The sequence below is a fragment of the Anomalospiza imberbis genome, chromosome Z (genome assembly GCF_031753505.1).
Source record: "Anomalospiza imberbis isolate Cuckoo-Finch-1a 21T00152 chromosome Z, ASM3175350v1, whole genome shotgun sequence".
Taxonomy (NCBI): Eukaryota; Metazoa; Chordata; class Aves; order Passeriformes; family Viduidae; genus Anomalospiza; species Anomalospiza imberbis.
This window is the reverse complement of record NC_089721.1, coordinates 73,439,614-73,463,309: the sequence shown is the minus strand read 5'-3', so window position 1 is coordinate 73,463,309 and position 23,696 is coordinate 73,439,614. Positions and strand designations below refer to the sequence as shown.

Genomic DNA, 23,696 nt, shown 5'->3' with positions numbered 1-23,696 from the left:
CTGCTGTCCCCACACCTGGCTGTGCCCACACCTGGCTGTGCCCACACCTGGCTGTCCCCACACCTGGCTGTCCCCACACCTGGACTGTCCCCACACCTGGATTGTCCCCACAATTGGCTGTGCCCACACCTGGACTGTGCCCACACCTGGCTGTGCCCACACCTGGACTGTCCCCACACCTGGCTGTGCCCACACCTGGCTGTGCCCACACCTGGCTGTGCCCACACCTGGACTGTCCCCACACCTGGATTGTCCCCACACCTGGACTGTCCCCACACCTGGCTGTCCCCACACCTGGCTGTGCCCACACCTGGACTGTCCCCACACCTGGATTGTCCCCACACCTGGACTGTCCCCACACCTGGCTGTGCCCACCCTGGCTGTCCCCACACCTGGCTGTCCCCACACCTGGCTGTGCCCACACCTGGCTGTGCCCACACCTGGCTGTCCCCACACCTGGCTGTCCCCACACCTGGCTGTGCCCACACCTGGCTGTGCCCACACCTGGCTGTCCCCACACCTGGCTGTCCCCACACCTGGCTGTGCCCACACCTGGACTGTCCCCACACCTGGCTGTGCCCACACCTGGCTGTGCCCACACCTGGCTGTGCCCACCCTGGCTGTCCCCACACCTGGCTGTCCCCACACCTGGCTGTCCCCACACCTGGCTGTGCCCACACCTGGACTGTCCCCACACCTGGACTGTCCCCACACCTGGCTGTCCCCACACCTGGCTGTGCCCACACCTGGCTGTGCCCACACCTGGCTGTGCCCACACCTGGACTGTCCCCACACCTGGCTGTGCCCACACCTGGCTGTCCCCACACCTGGACTGTCCCCACACCTGGCTGTGCCCTCACCTGGACTGTCCCCACACCTGGCTGTCCCCACACCTGGACTGTCCCCACACCTGGACTGTCCCCACACCTGGCTGTGCCCACACCTGGACTGTCCCCACACCTGGCTGTGCCCACACCTGGATTGTCCCCACACCTGGATTGTCCCCACACCTGGACTGTGCCCACACCTGGCTGTCCCCACACCTGGACTGTCCCCACACCTGGCTGTCCCCACACCTGGCTGTGCCCACACCTGGACTGTCCCCACACCTGGATTGTCCCCACACCTGGACTGTCCCCACACCTGGCTGTGCCCACACCTGGCTGTGCCCACACCTGGACTGTCCCCACACCTGGCTGTCCCCACCCTGGCTGTGCCCACACCTGGACTGTCCCCACACCTGGCTGTCCCCACACCTGGCTGTGCCCACACCTGGACTGTCCCCACACCTGGCTGTCCCCACACCTGGCTGTCCCCACACCTGGCTGTGCCCACACCTGGCTGTGCCCACACCTGGCTGTCCCCACACCTGGCTGTGCCCACACCTGGCTGTCCCCACACCTGGCTGTCCCCACACCTGGCTGTGCCCACACCTGGCTGTGCCCACACCTGGCTGTCCCCACACCTGGCTGTCCCCACACCTGGCTGTGCCCACACCTGGACTGTCCCCACACCTGGCTGTGCCCACACCTGGCTGTGCCCACCCTGGCTGTCCCCACACCTGGCTGTCCCCACACCTGGCTGTGCCCACACCTGGCTGTGCCCACACCTGGCTGTGCCCACCCTGGCTGTCCCCACACCTGGCTGTGCCCACACCTGGACTGTCCCCACACCTGGCTGTGCCCACACCTGGACTGTCCCCACACCTGGCTGTCCCCACACCTGGCTGTGCCCACACCTGGACTGTCCCCACACCTGGCTGTCCCCACACCTGGACTGTCCCCACACCTGGACTGTCCCCACACCTGGCTGTGCCCACACCTGGACTGTCCCCACACCTGGCTGTGCCCACACCTGGATTGTCCCCACACCTGGATTGTCCCCACACCTGGACTGTGCCCACACCTGGCTGTCCCCACACCTGGACTGTCCCCACACCTGGCTGTCCCCACACCTGGCTGTGCCCACACCTGGACTGTCCCCACACCTGGATTGTCCCCACACCTGGACTGTCCCCACACCTGGCTGTGCCCACACCTGGACTGTCCCCACACCTGGACTGTCCCCACACCTGGCTGTGCCCACACCTGGCTGTGCCCACACCTGGCTGTCCCCACACCTGGCTGTGCCCACACCTGGCTGTGCCCACACCTGGCTGTGCCCACCCTGGCTGTCCCCACACCTGGCTGTGCCCACACCTGGACTGTCCCCACACCTGGCTGTCCCCACACCTGGCTGTGCCCACACCTGGACTGTCCCCACCCTGGCTGTCCCCACCCTGGCTGTGCCCACACCTGGCTGTGCCCACACCTGGCTGTCCCCACACCTGGACTGTCCCCACACCTGGCTGTCCCCACACCTGGCTGTGCCCACACCTGGCTGTCCTCACACCTGGCTGTCCCCACACCTGGACTGTGCCCACACCTGGACTGTGCCCACACCTGGCTGTCCCCACACCTGGACTGTGCCCACACCTGGCTGTGCCCACACCTGGCTGTGCCCACACCTGGCTGTGCCCACACCTGGCTGTCCCAGCCTGCAGGGACGCTCCCCCATGGCTCCCTCGGGCCCGGTGGGTGATGCTGCTGGGCTCGGCCCTGGCCTGTGGGGCCCTGCAGCTCTCAGAATCCTCCACAGTGGGAATTCCCTGAGATAGAAGCCAAAGCCCTGCTAACCCCCTGCAGGAGGAGCCTGACCTGGTTCGTTGAAACCATTTATTGCTTCTTTTGCTGCTGCAGGTCCCCAAAATTCACAGACTGAGACACTGGCCCTGCGGGCTTGGCTTCTGCCAAACACCACAAATGTTACCAGAAAATACAGAGGTTTCTTCCACAATCACAGAGGACATTTTAGCTTCTGAGTAAAAGCTAATGCCCTGAGAAGCATTACTTCGTCAGCTTCTTGTCCTCCTTTTCCCGTTCCTCTCACATGGTTCCTGTGGAAGTTTTGTGAACTCATCTGTTAACCTAACATACTGTACACGGCATTTTACAGGCCGCTAGTAATAAAGTAAATTACAGTAGTTTTTGGTTCCTACATGGCGTTGGTACAGCTCTGACAGAAAAGTTAGTTACATTTCTTAATCCTAAATCTTGGATTATCGTGATTTCACATTAAAATTCAAGACTGCATTTTGTCACCTACAAGTCCTTTGAGAGATTTATGTAATAGCTGTTTTTTTTATTGAGGGATAGAGCTTTCTTTGTTTTGGTCATCTGCTAAGGTGTGCTTGGCTAAAATTAGGAGCAAGTTTTTCCACATAAGGAAGAAAACTACCTGATTATACATGGGATAGCTGAACAAAGTAATTAATTTAATTTGTAGGACCAGGCAAAGTGAGTGGCAGTAACCACCAAAGGGTCAGGCTTGGCTGTGTGATTTCTACAGTGAGTTTGGAGAAGCTATTCCTTTTTCATTTGTGGCTTGTTGCTGGCAGTTGCATTCATTGGTTTGTAGGATTTAATCTCTCAGTGGGACCACACACTCTTTGGGACCACAGGGACACATTTTTTTGCTGTTTAGAAATCTTCCCACTGACCAGTTCCCACCCAAAGTACTGGGATTTATTAAAACTCATTAAACTATTAAGTAAAAAACGTCAGCAATTGCCAGAAGTATTTTTAAGGAAGAAGTATATCTGAGTAATATCTGTGGATGTCAGTAACAGATAATGAGATAAAATTAAAGAAGACATCATCTGGATTACCGGGAAATGACTATGTGGTGAATTTGATTATTCTGTATGGATTATCTTTTATATATATGAATTTCTGTAAGTAATTTTACCTGTGTATCTTTGCTAGTCCCCTGTGAAGTTGTTTATGTCAGTCTAGTCTGACTTGCACATAAATAAATTAATTTGATTTTGTTTCTCTGTGTTTATTCAAATGCTCTCCTGAAATAAAACGTGTTGCTGTGGGGCTGGCAGTGAGACGTGAATATGGTTTTAAAATATATGTACAGGTCAGGTTTATATTTTAAAATCAAAGTGTTTTTGAGAGAAAGCAGGCTGTAACTCACTCCGTCTGTGAAGCTCGCATAGAAGTGTTAAAAATTGCTGATGCTTTTTGGGGGAAAAATACAGGAATTTGCTGCAGTTCCTCAGCTTGCCTCTGTGTCTGGGTTTCAGGAACTTGGGAATAAATAGCCCCATGTACATTGCTAGAAAATATCTCTGGTGTTGAGCATAAGATCCCAGCATCATTTTTAAGTAGCTGGACATAATTTTTGGGACAAAACCCCTGGATTAGCACGATCTTTGCCGCTGCCTGCGTCATGAGTCCAGGAAACGCCTGGCTCAGGTAACAGGTGCTGCTGAGAAACAGGAATTTAGCATATTTATACATGCACATGTATGTGTTTGTGTGTATATATGTGTGTGTGTGTTGGGGGGGGGTTACAAAAAAGGTCAACTTGTGTACAGGAGTAAAAGACCCACTGCCTTTCTAAGAGGATTGACAGCTGGTCTTTTGTAGGAATATTTAGTGATGACAATTGGGATTTTATCTCTTTGGCTCTGAAACCCACCCCCCTGAGCTTCCTGAAGGTGTTTCATTACGAAACGTGATTTCCTTGAAGTTAGTGCAGTGCCAGCAGTACTTTACAGTGAAATTGTAAGAATCTTTATTTATAAATCCCTTGCTATAGTTGGGGAAGTGATTAGTTCTGCTGTATATGGCATGCAGAGAGATAAAGGTCTTACATGGGACTGATGAGGAGAAAAAAGGAAATGTAGTGCCTACTTGGTTTACTGTTTTTCTTGTAGAGCTGCATCAAATTATGGCAATATTATTTTGGAAGTGCTGTGTAATTGTAAAAGACAAAGATCAAAACAAAGCAATTCTCCTTAAGAGCAAAACCAAATTAAATGTTCAGGGAAAGGTATTTTGAAGCCTGTATTTTGAACATTGCACCTGAAACACGACCTTGAAAACTGCTAGTTTACGACATTTTTGTGTAGTGACTCGCTGTCCTTAAATCTCTTAAACCAAAATAATGGGCGTTCTCACATGATCGCTGCTTTTTGTGAAGCCGCCGCTCTTTGTTTTGAAGTTACTTTCTTTGTGCGGTTTCACAGCGTTCTGCAGAGAAAATGAAGACGAGAAGGGGAGCAGCCCGAATTGTTTCCCACCTTTCCCGGTTAGGTTTGAAATCCTTCCTGCCCTGGGGGTGTCGCCCAGCGCGGTGTCGCCGTGTCGCCTTGGGGGCCACTGTCAGCGGCGGGGCCACAGCCGCTGGGAGCCACCAAGGACACCGAAAGGGCTTGTTTTTAACCCAGGATTTAACATCAGGCTCTCGGGTCGCGCTGACCGTGCTCTGCTGGAAAGAACATCGGGGCGGCTGTGAAATGTCATGGGTTAAGGCTTCAAAGATAGCACAAGTGCATCTCTGCTCCACAAGTGGAGCCGCAGGAAGCTGCCGGCAGGTGGAGAGAGCCTCTCTCGCACCGTGCTCTGGGCAGATTCAGCTGTATTGGATTAAATCGAAGTAACCGTTCCCATTTTCTTGTGCAGAGGCAGCCTGAGAAACACTTCTGAGTGAGTACCTTTCGCAGTGACTCATCATTTCCTGAGTAGTGAATAAAAGCATGCGCTTATTTCCATGTTCCCTCTGAGGGGGAAAAAAATAACTTTTATTTATTCAGCATAACAACAGCAACAGAACAAAGCTTTTTTTCCTTTGAGGGTCACTTGTAACAGTAACACAAACAATAATATTAACACTTTGCACTACTTTGCATCACAATTAATCACAAAATACTGGTAACACTACCAAAAACTTTCCTTTTCCAGACACTTGCCACTTCCCTCCATTGTCTGAGCATTTTGTAGAAAAATTATGGTTTCATTTAAGGGAGGCATAGTCCCATATACATAATTAATTTTAAAATCAAAACAGCAAAAATTGGGCTTTATACCCTCAGCAAAGATCCCAGTTAGAACACCTGGTGATAGTCAATTTCTTCTAAGAAAGAATTTTTATTTTTTAAAGATCTAATTTCCCCTTCAAATATTTAACTTCACTATGAGGTGAACAGATGAGAACTTGCCATTTCCTTTTGTATTGTAGTAAAAACTTTTGGAAAGTGTATTCTGTGTAGGGACTAATTTGTACTCAGTTAATACCGACATATGTTGTTCCACATATTTTCTGTATCATAAAAGTATGTCCACATAATCCTTTTTTGTACCTGGTGTACACAGGGCCTGATCCAGGAAAATCTCCTGAAGAAAAAGACAGAAACCTGAATGCAAACAAACACTCCCAAAAAGTTATTTACAGAGAGTATATGTTTATAATCCCCTTTAAATGGTTTAATGTTTAGAATCCCCATTAAATTGTTTTATGGTGATGATCCCCATTAAATATTTGCATGTTTGTGATCCCCTTCAAATTGTTTTATGTCTTCGATCCTCTTTAAATTGGTTTATGTTTTAGATCCCCTTAGCACTGTTTTATTCTTAAGATCCCCGTTAAATTGTCTCCTACTGAGTGCAAAGCTAAATAACATTACAGGCTTTTTTTTAGGCAATGTCAGATTTGGTGAACTTTGACTGAAGCTGCAACATACCCACTGAGTATTTTCAGGAAAAAAATACCTAATTTCAGTGTACTGAAATTCACATTACATGCACACAATTTCAATACAACTAATTTTTTGTAAATTACAGCAAAACATAACACATTCACTGTTTCTCAAAATTTAGAAGATGAGATGTAAATGCCAAATACAATACCAGAAATCCAGCATCTATGGGATGCACACAAAGGCAAGGGAGATACCTGAAATCACAAGACACTAGAGGTAAGAAAGATTTTTAGACAGAGATACTTAAAAATACGCAGTAGCTCGGAGGCTGCAGAGGACTGCTTTCCACTTGTGGGAAATTCAGTCCTCTGTTTCAAATTAGGCAAAACGTGGGTTTCCATCTCCCAGGTGAGCCTCATAACTGGACTCACTTGATCACAGAGTGGTTTGGGTTGGAAACCTCCTGAAATAAAAGCCTGTCTCATTCCGAGGTGCCTGCCATGGCAGAGACACTTTGCACTTGAGCAGGCTGCTCCCAGCCCCGTCCAGCCTGGCCTGGAGCACTGCCAGGGATGGGGCAGCCACAGCTTCTCCGGGGAAACTGTGCCAGGGCCTCGCCTTCCCTGGGTTATGTCTTTTGGGTCTGTGTGAGCGGGAGGACTGAGCTCTTCCCTGCTCCTGCGTGTGTGTGTGTGCGGTGCCCTGCTGGCGCAGACGCGCGGGGTGCGCCCCGGTGTCCCGGCGAGGAGGGCTGTGACTGGGGCAGGGGGTCCAGCCTGCCGTGCGGCTCTCTTTTTGGGGCTCCAGAACTGCGGCAGGCTGCAGAGCCTGTCCGCGGTGCGGGCTCTGCCTCCCGCGCCCTCGCTTTTCCCCGGGAGCGGATTCCAGAGGCTGCGGCTGGAGCGGCCCGCGGCGCGCAGTGCCCGGGACAGCCCGAGCGGGGCTGGCCAGTGGCACACCCCGGGCGGGCCACTCGCCCTGCTGGCTCCCGGCCAGAGCTCCGGGGCCAGCCGGGCGTGCGGGCCACGCTGCCAGCCCGCAGCCGGGGTTCCGCGGGCAGCACGGCCCCGCGACACCGGCGTCGCCAGCTCTGGCACCGGCGTCTGCTGGGGCCAGGAGACACTGCCGCTGCCACCCGCCCCGTGCACGCTGCTGGCTCTGGGGTTCCTGCGTATGTACAGCCCGGACACACGCACAGTCTGGTGTCCAGCATCGCGGTCAAACGCTTCAGGGTCCCAGATTCCACGGGCACCACGTCTCTGGGCGCTGGAAGGGCGTGTGTTTGGGGAAAGCTTGGAGGGGTGGTATTTACAACCTACGATGACAACTGCAATACTTAAGGACTGCTGTGGGTTGTCTGCCACAGGCAAGTTGGAAACTTTACAAAACCAGCAAAATAAACACTCCTTAGCTGGCAGAAGACAGCCTCATTAGATGTCTTTTCATTTAGTTTCGGAGCTGTCCCACTCATCCTGAGGGAAACATTACTTTACATCACAGACCTGCTCTATTTTGTGATACATGCCATTACAGTCGAGGACTGCAGTGAATATTTACATATCTAAAGATCCCCTTTGCTCTCCTGTTAAAGATTCGGTAACTGCTGAATCTGCTCACACTGTGATCTGCTCGTACGGTCTCCTCCGCAGCAGATTCGTCTCTTTGGTCCCCTTAGGGAAGGCAGATCCTGGTGGTACCAAGTGATTTTGTCCATAAGAAATCATTCCGGAAACTGTGTTTATGACAGTGAGCTCTGGGACGGGGGGGCGGGGGCTCGCGTTCAGCGGAGGCAGGAAGCCTGGCCTCGTCTGATCCAACACGAAGGCTCCTGAGCCCTCTTCCTCTAGAGGAGCCTGATTTCTGCCTCTTGGAGAAACAGGAGGCATCTCCAGAACTCTTCTTGGACTTGGCAACAAAGTCTGGTACGTAGGAAGAATCTCTTTATTTCCTTTTGGTGACTTACTACCTTTGCTATCAGCAGCAGGAACGAGACTGTTAGTTAACTGAGAACTGGAGATGTTGTAATTTGATTCTCCACTTCCCTTCTTGATAATACTGCCAAGGTTTGAAAGTAAGCTGATTTGTCCCAAACTGGCATCCATGCCCATGGGAATCTCACTGGGGTTGTGTTTCTCTTCAACAAAAGGAGTCTGGTAGTTTACCGCATCACGCAATGCTTTCCTTGACATGGTTTGATCAGAGGCTTTCAGTACCTGAGCAGTGTCCTTCCTGTCTCTACTTTTGTGACTGCTGGTGACACTCTTGCACAAGTCAAGGCCACTGACTGTACAGGAGAGCTCTTCCATGGGAGTGATACCCTGAAGTTCTTGTGGAGAAGCGATTTTCCTCTGCTGAAACACCGCTGGACAGCACTTCAGCCACGGATCACACTGCAGCATCTGTGTCAGCTTGAACCGTGCTGGCGTGGGGCTGGATTTGGTCATTAGAGGCACTCTTTCAGACGAGTTGTCCCCCTGTTGCCCACCATACAGCTCGTTAAAGCTGAAAGGGTCTTCTGGACCCTCGTTTGGTTCTATTTCTGACGGGGAGGTGCAATCAGCTGGGGAGGTGCATTCCTCGAGGTCTGGAGGAGGCACGTTCAGGTACTGCTTGGTTTTCTGCCTCCCTGGCGCGGACTTGTCTGTGGTGATGATGATCACTTCTTTCCCCCGTGCCTTGCAGGCCTTCAGCAGCAGCTCCAGGGTGTCTCTGTCGGCGGCGTTGATGGCGTAGACCAGCGCAGAGCGGTTGGAGTGGTCCGGCAGGCTGGGGTCGGCGCCGCTCATCAGCAGCAGCGACACCACCTCGGGGCCTGCCTTCTCCAGGCAGGCGTGCATCAGCGCCGTCTTCCCAGACTTGTCCTGGATGTTGGGGTCAGCCTTGCTGTCCAGCAGGTACTTGACCATCCTGGCCTTGCTGGCGCTCTGCAGGTCGGCGTGCGGGGTCATGCAGGCCACCATGAGCGGGGTCTCGCCGCGGCTGTTGCTCTCGTTGACGTAGGCCCCGCCGTCGATCAGCAGCCGCGTGAGGCGCAGCCGCCGCTGGTACACGGCCTTGATCAGCGAGTAGCCCTCGGGCGGCACGTCCGCAGCCTCCATCGCCCGGCTCTGCCCTCCTGCCCTGCCCAGGCCTCGCCGCCACGCCGGGCTGCCCAGGGAAGCGCACGCGTCCCCACGGAGCAGGAGAAGGAAATGGGGGAAAAGTAGTGAAAGAGGGCTTCACTGTGCTGATTGCTCCTGCGTATTTTGGGGAAAAAATATGAAGGGGAGAAGAGAAGAAAGGTTTTCCTGCCCTTTAGACTTACAAAAAATGCATTAAAAACTTTAAAAATTCCTTCAATATAGCTATAGTGTTTATGTAAGATTAAAGCATGACTGTCACCTTCTTACTTTTTGACTGTCCTTCACACAGTCCTCTGCCTGAGCAGACAGTATCAGCTCTACAACAAAAGAAACATTTGACAGCATCAAAGAGAATCAGGAGGTTTCACAGAAAAAATTAAGGGCTTAATGTGGGATAAATTACAATATACATTCATATAAGATGTATACCTGCAGTCATGCAGCTAAAACTTCTATGTCTTGTATGTGGTTGCTTACCTGTGTGTAGGGAAAACCTTTAGAAGAAAAAAAAAAAATCAGTCTTTAATAATTGGCAGAGCAATATTATTTCAATACAAGATTAGATATGCATTACATGATTACATTCATTTATTTACAATGTGTTTCTAGAGAAATAAAGATGTTTACATGGTTTACCTGTAAAGGCAATTAAGTAATCATTTTTACTCATCACTGAAAACACTAGTAATGTTCTGGTGATTAACTGAAGAGCAGTAATTTCATTCTGTTTTACTGTGAATACCAAAATCGAAGGATGATCTCAATATACTTTGTTCCAAAAGTCCAACAAGCAAAAAAAAAAATGAGAGTCAGATTTACTCCCTGTAAATCTGGGGAGGAAATCTGACTTTGACTGGTGGCTTGTTTTTTTCACCCCTCTATCTTGACGAAACATTTTTAAAAGGTAATTGCATTGAAATTAATTGAGGGATTCACTCCATTATACTAACAGTACAGGACTCAGTACTATCTCGGCTTTCATTGCAGTGCAAATTACTATTATTATTATTATGATTTTTGTGTGTATTATGATTTTTTACATTACTTTTGACAAGTAATGTATTCAAGATTATTGTAAAGTCTTTTATAAATGTATCCAATCAATTTGTGCATTTAGGTTTCCAGAAGGAAACTGCAGAGAAATACCTGGTAGAAAACACACATGCTGGAATTCTGATTGTGTTCTCCCCTGGTTTTGACCTACCTGGAAGTTGTTGGTGATTTTACATTTCTTTTGTATGTATCTAAAGCTCCTGTGATACTTAACTGCTCACTTTACTTAAGTGACAGCATATAGCTTTTATAAGCCTTTTCATCTGCAGAAATGCCTTTTATGGCCAAAAGAACATTAAATATTAAACAGGCATGGAAAGAGAATCATGCTACCTGAAGTGGAGCAGCAGGTCAGGGCTGAAGGTGGGGCTGCTTTTGTAACATCTCATCTAACCCCTCCTGTTGCTGAAATCCGCCGTTTCCACCGACTCCAGCAGGACTGCTGGTCTGGCGGGGGGGAAGGCTGACCTAAGACAATAGTTGAAGTTGGAAAGTTAGGAGTACATGGAGCTGGCAGGTATGAACTTGCCTGGAGAAAGCCTGAGATGTTTCTGTGCAGAGAAAAGTGAGGAGAAGATTCATGAAATGCAGAGGAGAAGCACAGAAATGCTTCAGAATCAGATACTGTGCAATCAAAAGATAGTGTTACAGGTTTACAACTGGAACAACATAATGCAGAACACGCTCCCGAGTGCTGGATGACAGCCACAGCTTCATCTGCTCATCAGATCACACCTGGTCTGGCTGCAAACTGCTCCAAAAACCCCACACCTGGCTTTCTTGAAGTGAAACACCACCGGCCAAGCAGATTCCCTAAAAGACTGATTTATTGGATAATTCTTCGCAGATCGGTGCTGAACAGACTGAGACTCCACAACATTCCTAAATGTAATTAACTGCTGTGTCAGAAGCACTCCATGAGGTGCCAGGCTGTCGGGACTGACACAGGTGCCTCTCACCTGTGAAGGTAAACTTTGAAAGCAGCTTCAAGCTTTAAAGCAGTTTGAGGAAGGAGGAACTTATGGAACTCAGTGTGTGACACTGAATCATGGGCTGGTCTGTCAAATCACCCACAAATTCCTCTTATTCTTGTGCAGATAATATTCCTGCACTGTGCTGTTTAGAAAGTGCTTAGCTTTGTTTTCAAACAGTAATATTGTCCTGGAAAGTACTCTGAGACAAAATAGCACCAGGCACCTCATAGTATGAAAAGCTGGTTCTGAATCTAATAGTCTAATCACAGCACTGAGGGGGAGAGAGCCCATCGACGTTACAACAAATAAACACAGGCAACAGTGCCATGAATGCGTGATAGGAATGAAGGAGTTCTCGCAAAGTATTCCTCGCCTGTTTAATGTGAGAGACAGATCTCCTGCCCTCCGAGCCTCAGCAACCTCACAGTTAAACAAGCTCTCACATTTGTGCTTAGAGAGTCTAGAAACATTCCGGTGAAATTGTCATTGATTCCCATCTCGGAAAAAAGACAAGCTTTCACACTGAAAGAGCACGAGCACCTCGGTATTTTTATGATTCTTCATAGGCACATTAAACCTGGCAAATTCAGTCAGGGTAGCAAAAACTTGTTTTGCTAGTTTAAATTTACCACGTACGCGTTACTTCTGATTTACAAAAATTACCACTCCAGCGCTGCAAGAACCGCTCCGCCACCACCACCCCAAAGTTCCCACCACGACTGACAGCTCTAAAGGGCTCCCTGCAGCGCAGCCGGGAAAAAGCGGGGACCGCAAACTTCTGGGCAGCGAGAAGCACCCACAGCAGCACGCAGACACCACGAGCGCTAGATGAAGGCTTTCAGAATTAGTTTAAATACTTTACCGCGCTGTCAGCGGCGCCGCTCCCCGCGCCGCGCTCCCCGCTCCGCTCCGCCGCGGGCGGACGGGACGGAGCCGCCGCTCCTGGCGCTCCCGGCGGCGCCGAGCGACACCGGGACATCGGCAGCACCGGGACACCGAGCGCCGCCCCCGGCACCGCCCTCGGCCTCGGCGGGGCTGCGCTGCCCCTCCGCAGCCGCGGCCCCTCGCAGCCCCCACCCCCGAGCCCACCCCCGCACCCGCGGTCCCGCCCTGCGCCCCGCAGCCGGCCCCACAGCCGGACCCACAGCCATGCCATACCCACAGCCGGCCCCACAGCCATACCCGCAGCCGGACCCACAGCCGGACCCACAGCCGTGCCATACCCACAGCCGGCCCCACAGCCATACCCGCAGCCGGACCCACAGCCGGACCCACAGCCGTGCCATACCCACAGCCGGCCCCACAGCCATACCCGCAGCCGGACCCACAGCCGGACCCACAGCCGTGCCATACCCACAGCCGGCCCCACAGCCGGACCCACATCCATGCCATACCTGCAGCCGGACCCACAGCCAGACCCACAGCCATGCCATACCCGCAGCCGGCCCCACAGCCGGACCCACAGCCGTGCCATACCCACAGCCGGCCCCACAGCCGGACCCACAGCCGTGCCATACCCGCAGCCGGCCCCACAGCCGGACCCACAGCCGTGCCATACCCACAGCCGGCCCCACAGCCGGACCCACAGCCGGCCCCACAGCCATACCCGCAGCCGGCCCCACAGCCGGACCCACAGCCATGCCATACCCGCAGCCGGCCCCACAGCCGGCCCCACAGCCGTGCCATACCCGCAGCCGGACCCACAGCCATACCTGCAGCCGGACCCACAGCCGGACCCACAGCCATGCCATACCCGCAGCCGGACCCACAGCCGGACCCACAGCCGGACCCACAGCCATGCCATACCCGCAGCCGGCCCCACAGCCGGACCCACAGCCGGCCCCACAGCCATGCCATACCCACAGCCGGCCCCACAGCCATACCCGCAGCCGGCCCCACAGCCGGACCCACAGCCGGACCCACAGCCGGACCCACAGCCATACCCACAGCCGGCCCCGCAGCCGGACCCACAGCCATACCCACAGCCATACCCACAGCCAGCCCCACAGCCGGACCCACAGCCATACCCGCAGCCGGCCCCACAGCCGGACCCACAGCCATGCCATACCCACAGCCGGCCCCACAGTCGGACCCACAGCCATACTCGCAGCCGGCCCCGCAGCCATACCCGCAGCCATACCCGCAGCTATACCCGCAGCCCGCTCACAGCCTCTGCACCCCACGGCTGCACACACCTGCTGCCCCTCAGCCCCCTTCACATCCGCACCCCAGCACCCCAAACACCCTTCTCACCCCAAATACCCTTCACACCCCACACACCCCTCACACCCTTCACCCTCCTCGTACCCCACACACCCCTCAGACCTGTCAGACCCTGCAAACCCCAGACACCTCTCAGACCCCACGCCACCCTGCTCTTGCCCACCCCTCAGCCCTCCCGTAACCCCACGTTCCCTCACACCTGCAGCCCCCCTTGTCTCACACCGTCCCACAGCTCACAGCCCCACACGCCCCGTCACCCCACAGCTCCTGATCCTCGGCCCCATCCCCTCTCATGCCCCCAGCACCTCCGGGGATTGCCCTGCCAGGGGGGGCTGCTCCGGACAGAGGCAGCACCGAGGGGTCCCTGGCTGTGCTTTGTGATCTCCTGTCGGTGCAGCCAGAGGAACGGAGGAACAGCCCGCAGAACACCCTCCTCACCACCACGCTGCTGCCAGCCACCCAGGGCATGGATTTAACAGGGCTGAGAGGCAGCTGAGCCCAAGGAGATACTTCCCGCAGGTGTGACCGAGTTCGGCTTTGCAGTAATTCCTGGTTAGTTTCACAGGTTAGAATCCTGTGAAATTTCAAGGCACAGTCAAAGACATTTCTTGGTTTCCATGCAAGCTTAGGACACCTTCACAACAACACAGTCTGGTTGAGGCTGGAGGGGATCTCTGGAGCTCATCCAGCCCAAGCCTCCCATCACCCAGGAGCGCCCTGCCACCATTTGCTTAATGCCTCCAGTGACAGACTCCACAGCCTTTCTGGGCAGCCTGTGCCAGTGCTGGGTCACCCTCACAGTAACAAAGGCTTTCCTGGGGTTCAGAGGGAGAGCTCGGGAGAGCTTCGTGCCCCTTGGCTCTTTGCCTGTCACGCAGCGCTGCTGGGAAGGATGCAGCTCTGCCGTGCGTGCATTCTCCTATGCTGTACAGCACTGAGACCCCTTCTGGGCATTGTCTCTTCCAGGCTATCCAGGAGCAGCTGCCTGAGCCTCTTCGCTTCTGACAGAGGTCCTGTGGGGACCGTCTGGGACACAGTGCCAAAGGCTCTGCAGAAATCCCTGCCCACGGCCTTCCTCGGGTTCATGGCAGGAGCTCTGCGGGACACCCGAGCACGGCTGCCCCTGGAGCAGCCAGCCTGGCCCTCCCCTTCCCTCCCCATCGCTGCGCTGCGCTCTCCTGCAGTCGCTGGGTGCCTGTGGTGGCGCCCAGGGGGTGTTCTCACACACGCCTGTGAGCCACAGCAGCTCCTGATGCTCCCCAGAGGCTCCCAGGCGCTCCCTGGGAGTGCACCCGGTAGGGCGAGTCGCAGACGAGGGGTGTGTGAGACCCTGCAGGCAGCCCTGGCGAGGCACGGCCACCTCACCGAGCCTGTGCGAGCACACGGCCGCCAGGTGAGTGCCGCACACCGGCAGGACAGGTGAGGGTGAGCTGGCAGCCAAACGAGCCACCACGGCCGGAGGAGGAGCAGCAAGCCACAGCACAGCGTGCAGCTGCACAGCAGAGCTTGGCATCGCAGAGAGAGAAGGTTCCAGGAGCAGTGTGAAGGGGATTTGTGCCTTGCTATTTTTTAAAAGTGCACATCAGGATCAGAGAGAAGCCGTCATGACTAAGAGCTGGATAAATGGTACGAATAAGGAACTAAGACAAACAACATTCCAAGGGCAGGTTCCTCAGTTACTCTTGAACCTTCTCTTTCAAAAACCAAGTTGGGAGAATGTCCACAGATGTTCTGGGGCTTTGTTTGCCCGTGGTAGGATTCTAATTATCGTCGTTTTCTTTTCTCCCCTACCTCATCCACATTCTTAATACTCACTCTTTGCCATGCAGCCTCAGAAAAGCTGGTGTACTGAGCACCCACTCTTGAGGAGTTTACTGCTCTTCACAGTCCTGTTGTTGGGTTAATTCTGTGAGATGGAGAGGCAGTGCACACTCGTGTATATCCCAGCACTCCTGCTGCTGAAACAGTACCACTTCTGTAGTTCTTGCAGCTCTAAATGTCCCTTTCTTATTCCTCCTTCCATCCTTGCCTGCATTGTGCTGTTGAGCTTGATAGCCAACATGAATCATTGACCAAAAAAAAAAACCAAAAAAAAACCCCCGCGTATCAAACCAGCTCTTGGAAGAACACTTTTATGAAGATAATTAGATTTTTTTCTTATAAACATCACCATGGATACTCTTGGTTGGATAGAAAAACAACTACTAGTATCAAGAAGTTCCTGCTAAAAGTGAAGGAGAGTGGAAAGCAAAGAGCAGGCAACACATCCATGAAGCACAGATTTTATTATAAAACACAGAAGATGTCTGCATATGCACATGGTATATTTGTTTATCACACTTCTTGATAACCCTCTCCTGTATTTCACTGACAACTGGGCTACCTGGATATGTACCAGGAGAAAGTTTCATGGTTGCAGAATTCTAATAATAATTTTAATTAACTAAAAAGTTTGTCACAAATGGATGTTTCAGGTTGCTCAAAGAACCACTGGAAAAGGTATTGCCAAATCAGGTTTAATATAAAAGCGGAAGTGCAAAAAGTTCATTGGCATGCTACACTCTACTACTCATAGTCCAAGCACAGAGATCAAAATTTAGAATGAATCAATCTAAAATTAAAATCAAATGAAAGTGTTACATATGGAGGCTGCGGACAGGAGAAAGAGGAAGAATGGGAAAGAGTGAGGATGCAAAGGGATAAGGGAGACCCCGTCACTGAGTTACAGGGCTCAGAGTAGACCTCTCGGCAAAACGTAGCCTCAGACTCGACCAAAGCTTTAGGCCTAAAAATTTTAACAGCACTTAAAGATAGTGGCACTGAATAAACAGCCTGATTTAAAGAATTTAACAAAGGGCTGTAGAATTTACTAGAAGCATGACAGTCACTCACAGGCCTGACTTTATGAATCTAGTGCATTTAGGAATCAGAGAGCAACATTCCTACTCCATTTTCTGTAGCACATTCACAGTCACACACGCAGAGCCAGAGCCTGCTCAGGTGTGCACAATCCCTGTACATTTCCCCTGTGGGAAATGGCCCCAGCTCAGGGAAGGACTCACTCAAGACCCACAGTGTTTGTAGGGTCGCAACATTAGGGCCAATGTTTGTAGGGTCACAGTGCTAGGCATAGTAACGTTCCGTCCGGATTGCAATTCTGCTTGGCAGCTTTCTCTGAGTGTTCAACAATAAAAACGTTTGTCCACTTGGACCTGCTCATTAGCCTGCACCAGATCCTGGGAGCAGACAGTGTCTCTGGTAGCTCAGGAGGAGCTCAGCCCTCGTGGTGCTGCTCGTCAAGGCCACGACCTAATGAGCATTTCTGAGATCAGAGCATGGCTCCAGGTGGGTGATTCTTGATAAACTGTGCCCAAATATGGGCAGGCAGGCAGGAAAATGACATATTTAGTTTTCTGGTTGCCAGCTGCCAGCAAGTTGGAGGAAGCTCAGCACTGGACTGCAGGCCTGGAGCCCAGGAGCCCTGTTTTGGGAAGGTGGTCTCAGACCTGAAAGCCCTGGCTTGGCACCTGGCAGTCCAGGCACACCTGTGGGGCCCAAGTGTCTTCAACCACAGTCGGGCCTTTCCTGTGTCCTTGGGGATCCTGGGAACCAGCACTTTGTTCATAGGAAAATAAAAGAAAGGAATGGAAATAGTTAAGTTCCAACTGACATCTTCACCCCCTGCCCTAGTTTTGGATTTTGCTTCCCATGAGAAATTGTAAACACTCTATGGTGTCTGTTTGGTACTGGCCAGGCTCAGCCTACACCAGCAAGAACTCATTCAAGGGAAGGGGCTGTGATGCTTACATATGTAATTACTTATCTATTAATGCATGGCCGTGTGAATTGCTGAACATGATATAATGTAACCTAAGCCATTCCAGTAATTCAGTTACTTTATTATGTATTAGTGCATAGAATTATTTTCAAAACGCTGAATGAATGGAAAAAGTCTAATTAACTTGGTTTAGTTGAGATGACTGAAAAAAACCCCAAACCCTGAAACCATTTGTATGATATACTATTCTGGCACCTTAAATACATTCTAAACCATTAGGTACAGAGGCAGATGTTTACTGTAGTAGAACTGTTTGCTGAGAAGAATGTGTTCATCTTGTAAACAACACTGTTCTTAAAAATATACCTCTTAAATGTAACAGGCACAGCTGCTTGCTTGTTCAAAGTCTTGAAAGGGGATTATGGTAGTGATGTAGAGACATCAGTTGAGAGGTCTATGAGAGAAGCGGAGTGCTATGATTTGTGCTTCAAAAATAATGACCAAAACCAAACAGAAGGAATTAGGAGTCTATGAAGTGTCCCACAAAAACCCCACACGTGCAGTGTAAAATCTAGAGAAGTGCCTTGATATGTTATTGGTTTGCTTCCCAGGCAATCTGGAGGCACACGTGGCACTGCACTGTCCCTGCTAACAGGCTCTGCGGGCCCACCAGGCTCTGGTGTGACCCTCTGCCTCCAGGCAGGTCATGCCAGTGCCCAGGTATCTCCTGGTTTCCATCACGCATGCTTTCATTAGCTATTTAGGACGTGGAGCTTTCGCCTGGAGAAATAATCTCTCTGAAGTGTTTGGTGGTTTATTGCCAAGTACCTCGATTAAAAAACTGAGTGTGTGTGGGAACTGCACTTGTGACACTTGCAGGAATAATTATGGCTGGTGACGGAAGCAGGGCTCCCTCTAACAGCTTTAGAGAAGATATTGCAATAAATGTCTTGTTCCATGGGCACAAGCCTTTGCAATGCTGCTCAATTCAAGTGCTACCTTCACAGCTGCTACAAATCAGCAGGCTCAGGAGATAACTATCTTTTGCCAGCTCCCACAGTCTGTGAACATCCTTAGAGCAGAATCTTTCTCATACATGTTTATAAATTGTTGTTTAGATTGCAGCAGAACCTTGTCTGTACTTTTTTGTCTGGAGCAGTTTCTAAAAGAATTTGAATTACATACTATGAAAAAATATAGTGAATTGTGCAGAAAAAAATGTGAAACTGGTCTGCAACAAAAGGAACAGAATTTACATGATTCCATTGGAAAGATAACCATAATTTCATGAGAGCCACTGAGAGTCAACACTAAAGGAATCAATTTTGACTGGCTGAAATAGCAATATACACAAAAATACTCAGTGAGTAAAGAACTCCAGTCAAATTGGTTGCCTTCTACCATGATAAACAACTGAACAGTCATGGAAAAAAAAAAAAAGATTTAAAATTAATTAGGAAAAAATAAACATTTCTAAGCTTAGATATGTTACATTAATGAGGTTTTCCACCTAGGACTGCTGATGGGACCAGATCTAAATTTTAATCTTTTTGAGCAAAACCTAACAAGAGGAGGCATAGTGATTAAAAGTTCCTTCTTGCTCTCATGAAGACGAAGCTCTTTTTCCAGCTGTTTTCACAAGAAATAATTTCCAGGAGCTTTTTTGGGCATGTTCGATGAGCTACTGATACAGAACTAAAAAGAGTAAATGCTCCTAAAGTGCTCCTTAGTACAACTGAACAAGCTTTGGTGCAGTTCAGTGGCCCAATCCATTTTAAGTTATTGAGGTGAAGCAGGGATCTCCAGTGAAGGGCTGGTAATCCATCCACTGGGACAGCTGTCCGAAACAAATGTGAGTGTTCCCAGCAGGGCTTTGTGTGGAAAACTGCATTTGGAGGAAGCATGCAAGTGTCCATCTCAATAACATAAATTACATAATTTATAAATTACTTTATGGCTTTGAATAATGGCTTGCTTTCTGAAGAAGGCTCTGCTTGGCGTCAGGAACGTGTTAAACTGAACTGCTCAAGGAAGGAAGAGACATCAATTTAGGGCTCCATAAGTAATGGTGTATCATTCATTTCTTGCCCTCTCAGGTTCTGTTTACTCTCAGTTTGTATTTACTGTTCAATTTTTTTTTCACAGCAGACATTACTTAACAAAATATTTATTTTCATACCTACAGCTTTGCTTACTTAGGCAAAAATATGGCCCAGTTTCAAGAGAAACACTTCACCACCACTTAATCAGAAATAAGCACATACTTAAGAGACATCTATTTGAAATACCTGCTTCTCTTGATCAGCCCAATTCTCTGACTTTCTGTAAATTTTCAATCCAATGGGACAACTGAAGAGATAAGGAACAGAATGGCGAGGACCACGGCTCAGGGACTGAAGATCATATACAATGCTGTAGCTAAACCATCAAATGATAAAAAGAGCAAAACAAGATGTATGAAAAACACTACTTTAACCCACGCAATTTAATTGGAGATGAACAGGCAACTTTTGCAAGGCAAGCTCTTGTCCAAGACACTTGAAAAAAAGTCCTGAAAATGTAATCAGAATAGACCTCTGCTTAAGAGCTCATCTATTCTTTTTCCAACCATGTCAATTAATCTAACAAAAGGCTTCTTGTATGAATTTTGAATTCATATGAATTGTATGAATTGTATGAATTGATGTTACAGAGAGGAGACAGAATGATCTGCATTCAGAGAACAGAGGGTAAAATAACCCAGGAGCACCCCAGGGCCAGCTGAAAGCAAGTGAAGGTAGGGAAAAGAGTAGGTTTCCCAGAACCGAGGGAAGCAGAAGAGCACTGGGCTGGGCACAGCGACAGCCCCTGGGCACGGGGGGCTCAGGGATGGGACTCTCGCTCCCAGGTGTGGAACAGGCACCTCCGGACAGCAACTCCAGCTGAGGATTTCTGTGGAGCTGACAAAGGCAGTCACACAAATGCCCAAATCCTGAAAATCCCTCTCTAATGACATTCTTTGTCACAGCATCTTCAAGGCGCTAAACCCTGCAGCACTCTTAAAGCATTTTCCAAGTAATTATAGCTACAAGCTAACATGATAAACCATGTATCCTTCTAAGAAACATCAATTTCCTCTTCTCAGCTCTCTTTTTCCTCTTCCACTCTTCTATTTCAGGACCTGGCTCTTCAGATTTTTCAGCCAGCCTTACCCTAACTTGGTTGGCTTTATTCCTACAGCCCTCCAGGGCAAGCAGACAGCTAATGCACGCCTGAATAACAAGGTAGGCATCTCCCAGTTTTGTACTTCACCAGACTTTGTTGCCTCATCTGTCACCTCTGCTCACCTAATTTTCTATCCTGATTAAGGAACAATCCTTCCCTTCAAATCAGCCTCTGCCTGCTCCCACCTTCTTCTGTTAGCATAACTTTTTAACTACTCAGGCTAAGTTTGGGTTCAGGTTTAAATCCTCAGCAAATTAGCTGCTGTCTGATGAAGTCAACACAAATGTCTGTTCCCCATTAAGATGTCATGTCAAGTGCTACCAGTGCTCTCCTCAGATAACCTGAATAAGATAATCATTGCCATTCTCCCCTTCCTGTTTTTCCCCTGCTCTTCTGTATAAATACTAATAGTATTTTATTTGGTAAATTAGCTAACTTATTTTTCAGAGTGTACCTTTCTTTTCCATGGATTGCTGTCCACGACAGAGATTTGTTGTTGGAATGTTCCCAGCTCTGACCTTGAATACACTGTGGCTCTAACACTACCGAAAACATCGGCTTTCTACTGCCAAATGGAAATCGCTGTCCACTGTCAGATAAGAGATAATGAGTAATAGACAAGCAGTAAAAATATTTATGTTTGTTTTTCAATTTTTATGCAAACCCTCTCGTTTTAGCTATCTTGTTAAATCTAGTATTAACTTCGAAAATTAAAATTTTAATATGTTTGGAACAGTTTGTTCCCGGGAAAGCATGAATAAGGGGGATTAAATTATACCTGTATAGACTTTTCTTGGTGATTGGTAATTGCACTGTCACTCATGATGCTATTCATTGCACTTAGCTGCATGGAACTGGGTAAAAACATGGCATTTTCCCCTGTACTGGACGTAATGAGAATCTATGGCTTTTCAAGGAATCATTCATCAATGAGGTACAGGAGTAAACAAAACATGGGGAAGACACATTTGGAACACAGGTTTTTTTTCTCATCAAGCCACAGTATGAGAGACTTATTTTTACCCTGGGCAAGTAACAGGGGCCAGGTAACCACCCTCACAATACACCCAACAGCAAACAGTCTGCATGTGCTTGCTGAGCACACAGGCTCACACCCTTCTGCCCACCCACCCTGAGACAGCAGACCTTTAACCTTGGTGTGGTTAAAGAGTGGTGCCTGGGCTGTCTGTCCCTGGGGTGAACGTGATTTTGGGTTCAGCTTCACTGCAGTCAAATGCATTCTCCTAGTTCTTCACGGGGCTCAGTATGTTGAGAAGCTGTGGTGCAAAAGGTGCTGTCCAAATACAGTGCTTCTACTGAAAACCAACCAAACAAAAATGCATCTCTGTGGCAGAGACCCACACTGAAGGAACAGCATTATGTTCTGAAAAGTTTCAAGTAGGAGACAGAAGTGCACATTTCCATGAAACGTCAATTAACTTAATTTGTTGTTGTATCTGACAAAGGACATAGTTAAATCTGGAGAGGACTGAGTGACTCCACAAAGAATCAAGAGTAACCACTTAGATTCTCAGCAGGCTTGTTTTTGCACACAAGTTAAAAGTTCTTTGAAACTGAAATGATGCTACAAAACATCCTGGCCTCAGTGAACCCTATCTCTGCACTTAGGCACAAAGTTTCTTCTAATGTACGTTGGCCTCAGCCAACATTGCGTGAAGTCTTTCCACCCACTTTTAATAAATGTCAGTTGTCCAAAACACAGTACTTTGCAAACTGTCAGAGCTTTCAGCACTGACCTATAACAGGTATGTTTTAAACACTTTTCGGAGGTTATTCTCTTGCCACGGTCACTGTGACTCGTATTTAAAAAAATACCAAATGATATCTCCCTGGCAGCAGTCTCTTTCCTCTCCTCCCCTTCAACCATGTGCTGTCAGTTTAAAACTCTGGACTCTTCTTGCAGCATTATGTAAGCATAAACTTGTTTTTATCGATCAGTGTAACATCAGCACACACAGAACAAGAAGATCAATACAGGGAAGTGCTTACAGTTTCAAAAGAAACAGAGAAAACTGAGACAACTCAGAGCAGGTGCTGCAACAAATATGCTTTTTATCAGCTAGGTGTTGCAGTAAAGTGCAGTGGAAAATTCAAGGGGTGCTCATGGCTGATATTCTAAGGGAACATCAGTGTAAATTATACCAGTTTATTTAATATTTTTAGTACTTTTGTATTTAACTATATCTAATAAAGATGAAACAGAACTACTCTACTATTGGTTATAATCCGTATTTGTCACAGAGATTATTCAAAATTACACTGATAAACAAACTGCACCTTTACTGATAATGCTTGGCAGGAACATAGGAACACAGACTTTTAAGAAATAAATGTAAATTTTCTTCCACTTCGAACTGGCTGCAGTCAAACTGACACAGTGACTTTTTATGAGAGAAGCAAAGCTTTCACACAGCTGTGAACCTAGGGAAATACTAAAGCTTCTTTACCAGATTTTGCTGGGTGTGGCCAGGTGTGGGGAGCAGGGGGGCTGCAGGGGTGGGTGCTGTGAGAAGCTGCTGGAAGCTTCCCCCATGTCCTGTGGGGCCAATGACACTGGCTTGAGAGCAGAGCCACTGCTGGCCAAGGCTGAGCCCACCAGTGGAACTGGCACCTTTGGGCCAACAGAGTTAAGGAGGTGGGGAAAAACCCATGGGTAACAACAGCTGGGGCGAGAGGCGCTGGAAGGGGAGAGGAGGAGAGCCCTGCAGGGCAGGCCAGGCAGGAGCAGCACAGACACGGAGAGCCCTGAGGAGCCCACGCTGCAGCAGCAGGTGCAGGAAGGAGGTTGTGAT

The 23,696-nt window shown here is 49.5% G+C and overlaps 1 protein-coding gene, 1 long non-coding RNA gene and 1 pseudogene across 2 annotated transcripts; 2 read left to right on the top strand and 1 right to left on the bottom strand.

The window, feature by feature from the left end:
* Positions 1-7,753: 7,753 nt before the first annotated feature.
* On the bottom strand, positions 7,754-9,637 carry ANKRD34B (ankyrin repeat domain 34B). Its single transcript, XM_068177436.1, has one exon. The coding sequence runs from the start codon at positions 9,625-9,627 to the stop codon at positions 8,143-8,145; it is 1,485 nt and encodes a 494-aa protein (XP_068033537.1). The 5' UTR covers positions 9,628-9,637; the 3' UTR covers positions 7,754-8,142.
* A 1,393-nt stretch (positions 9,638-11,030) lies between these two features.
* LOC137465375 (basic proline-rich protein-like) lies at positions 11,031-14,397 on the top strand (annotated as a pseudogene).
* A 1,014-nt stretch (positions 14,398-15,411) lies between these two features.
* On the top strand, positions 15,412-21,534 carry LOC137464637 (uncharacterized). Its single transcript, XR_010994328.1, has 2 exons — positions 15,412-15,527; positions 21,331-21,534. It is a non-coding gene; the product is annotated as an uncharacterized lncRNA (long non-coding RNA).
* The last annotated feature ends 2,162 nt before the right edge of the window (positions 21,535-23,696 follow it).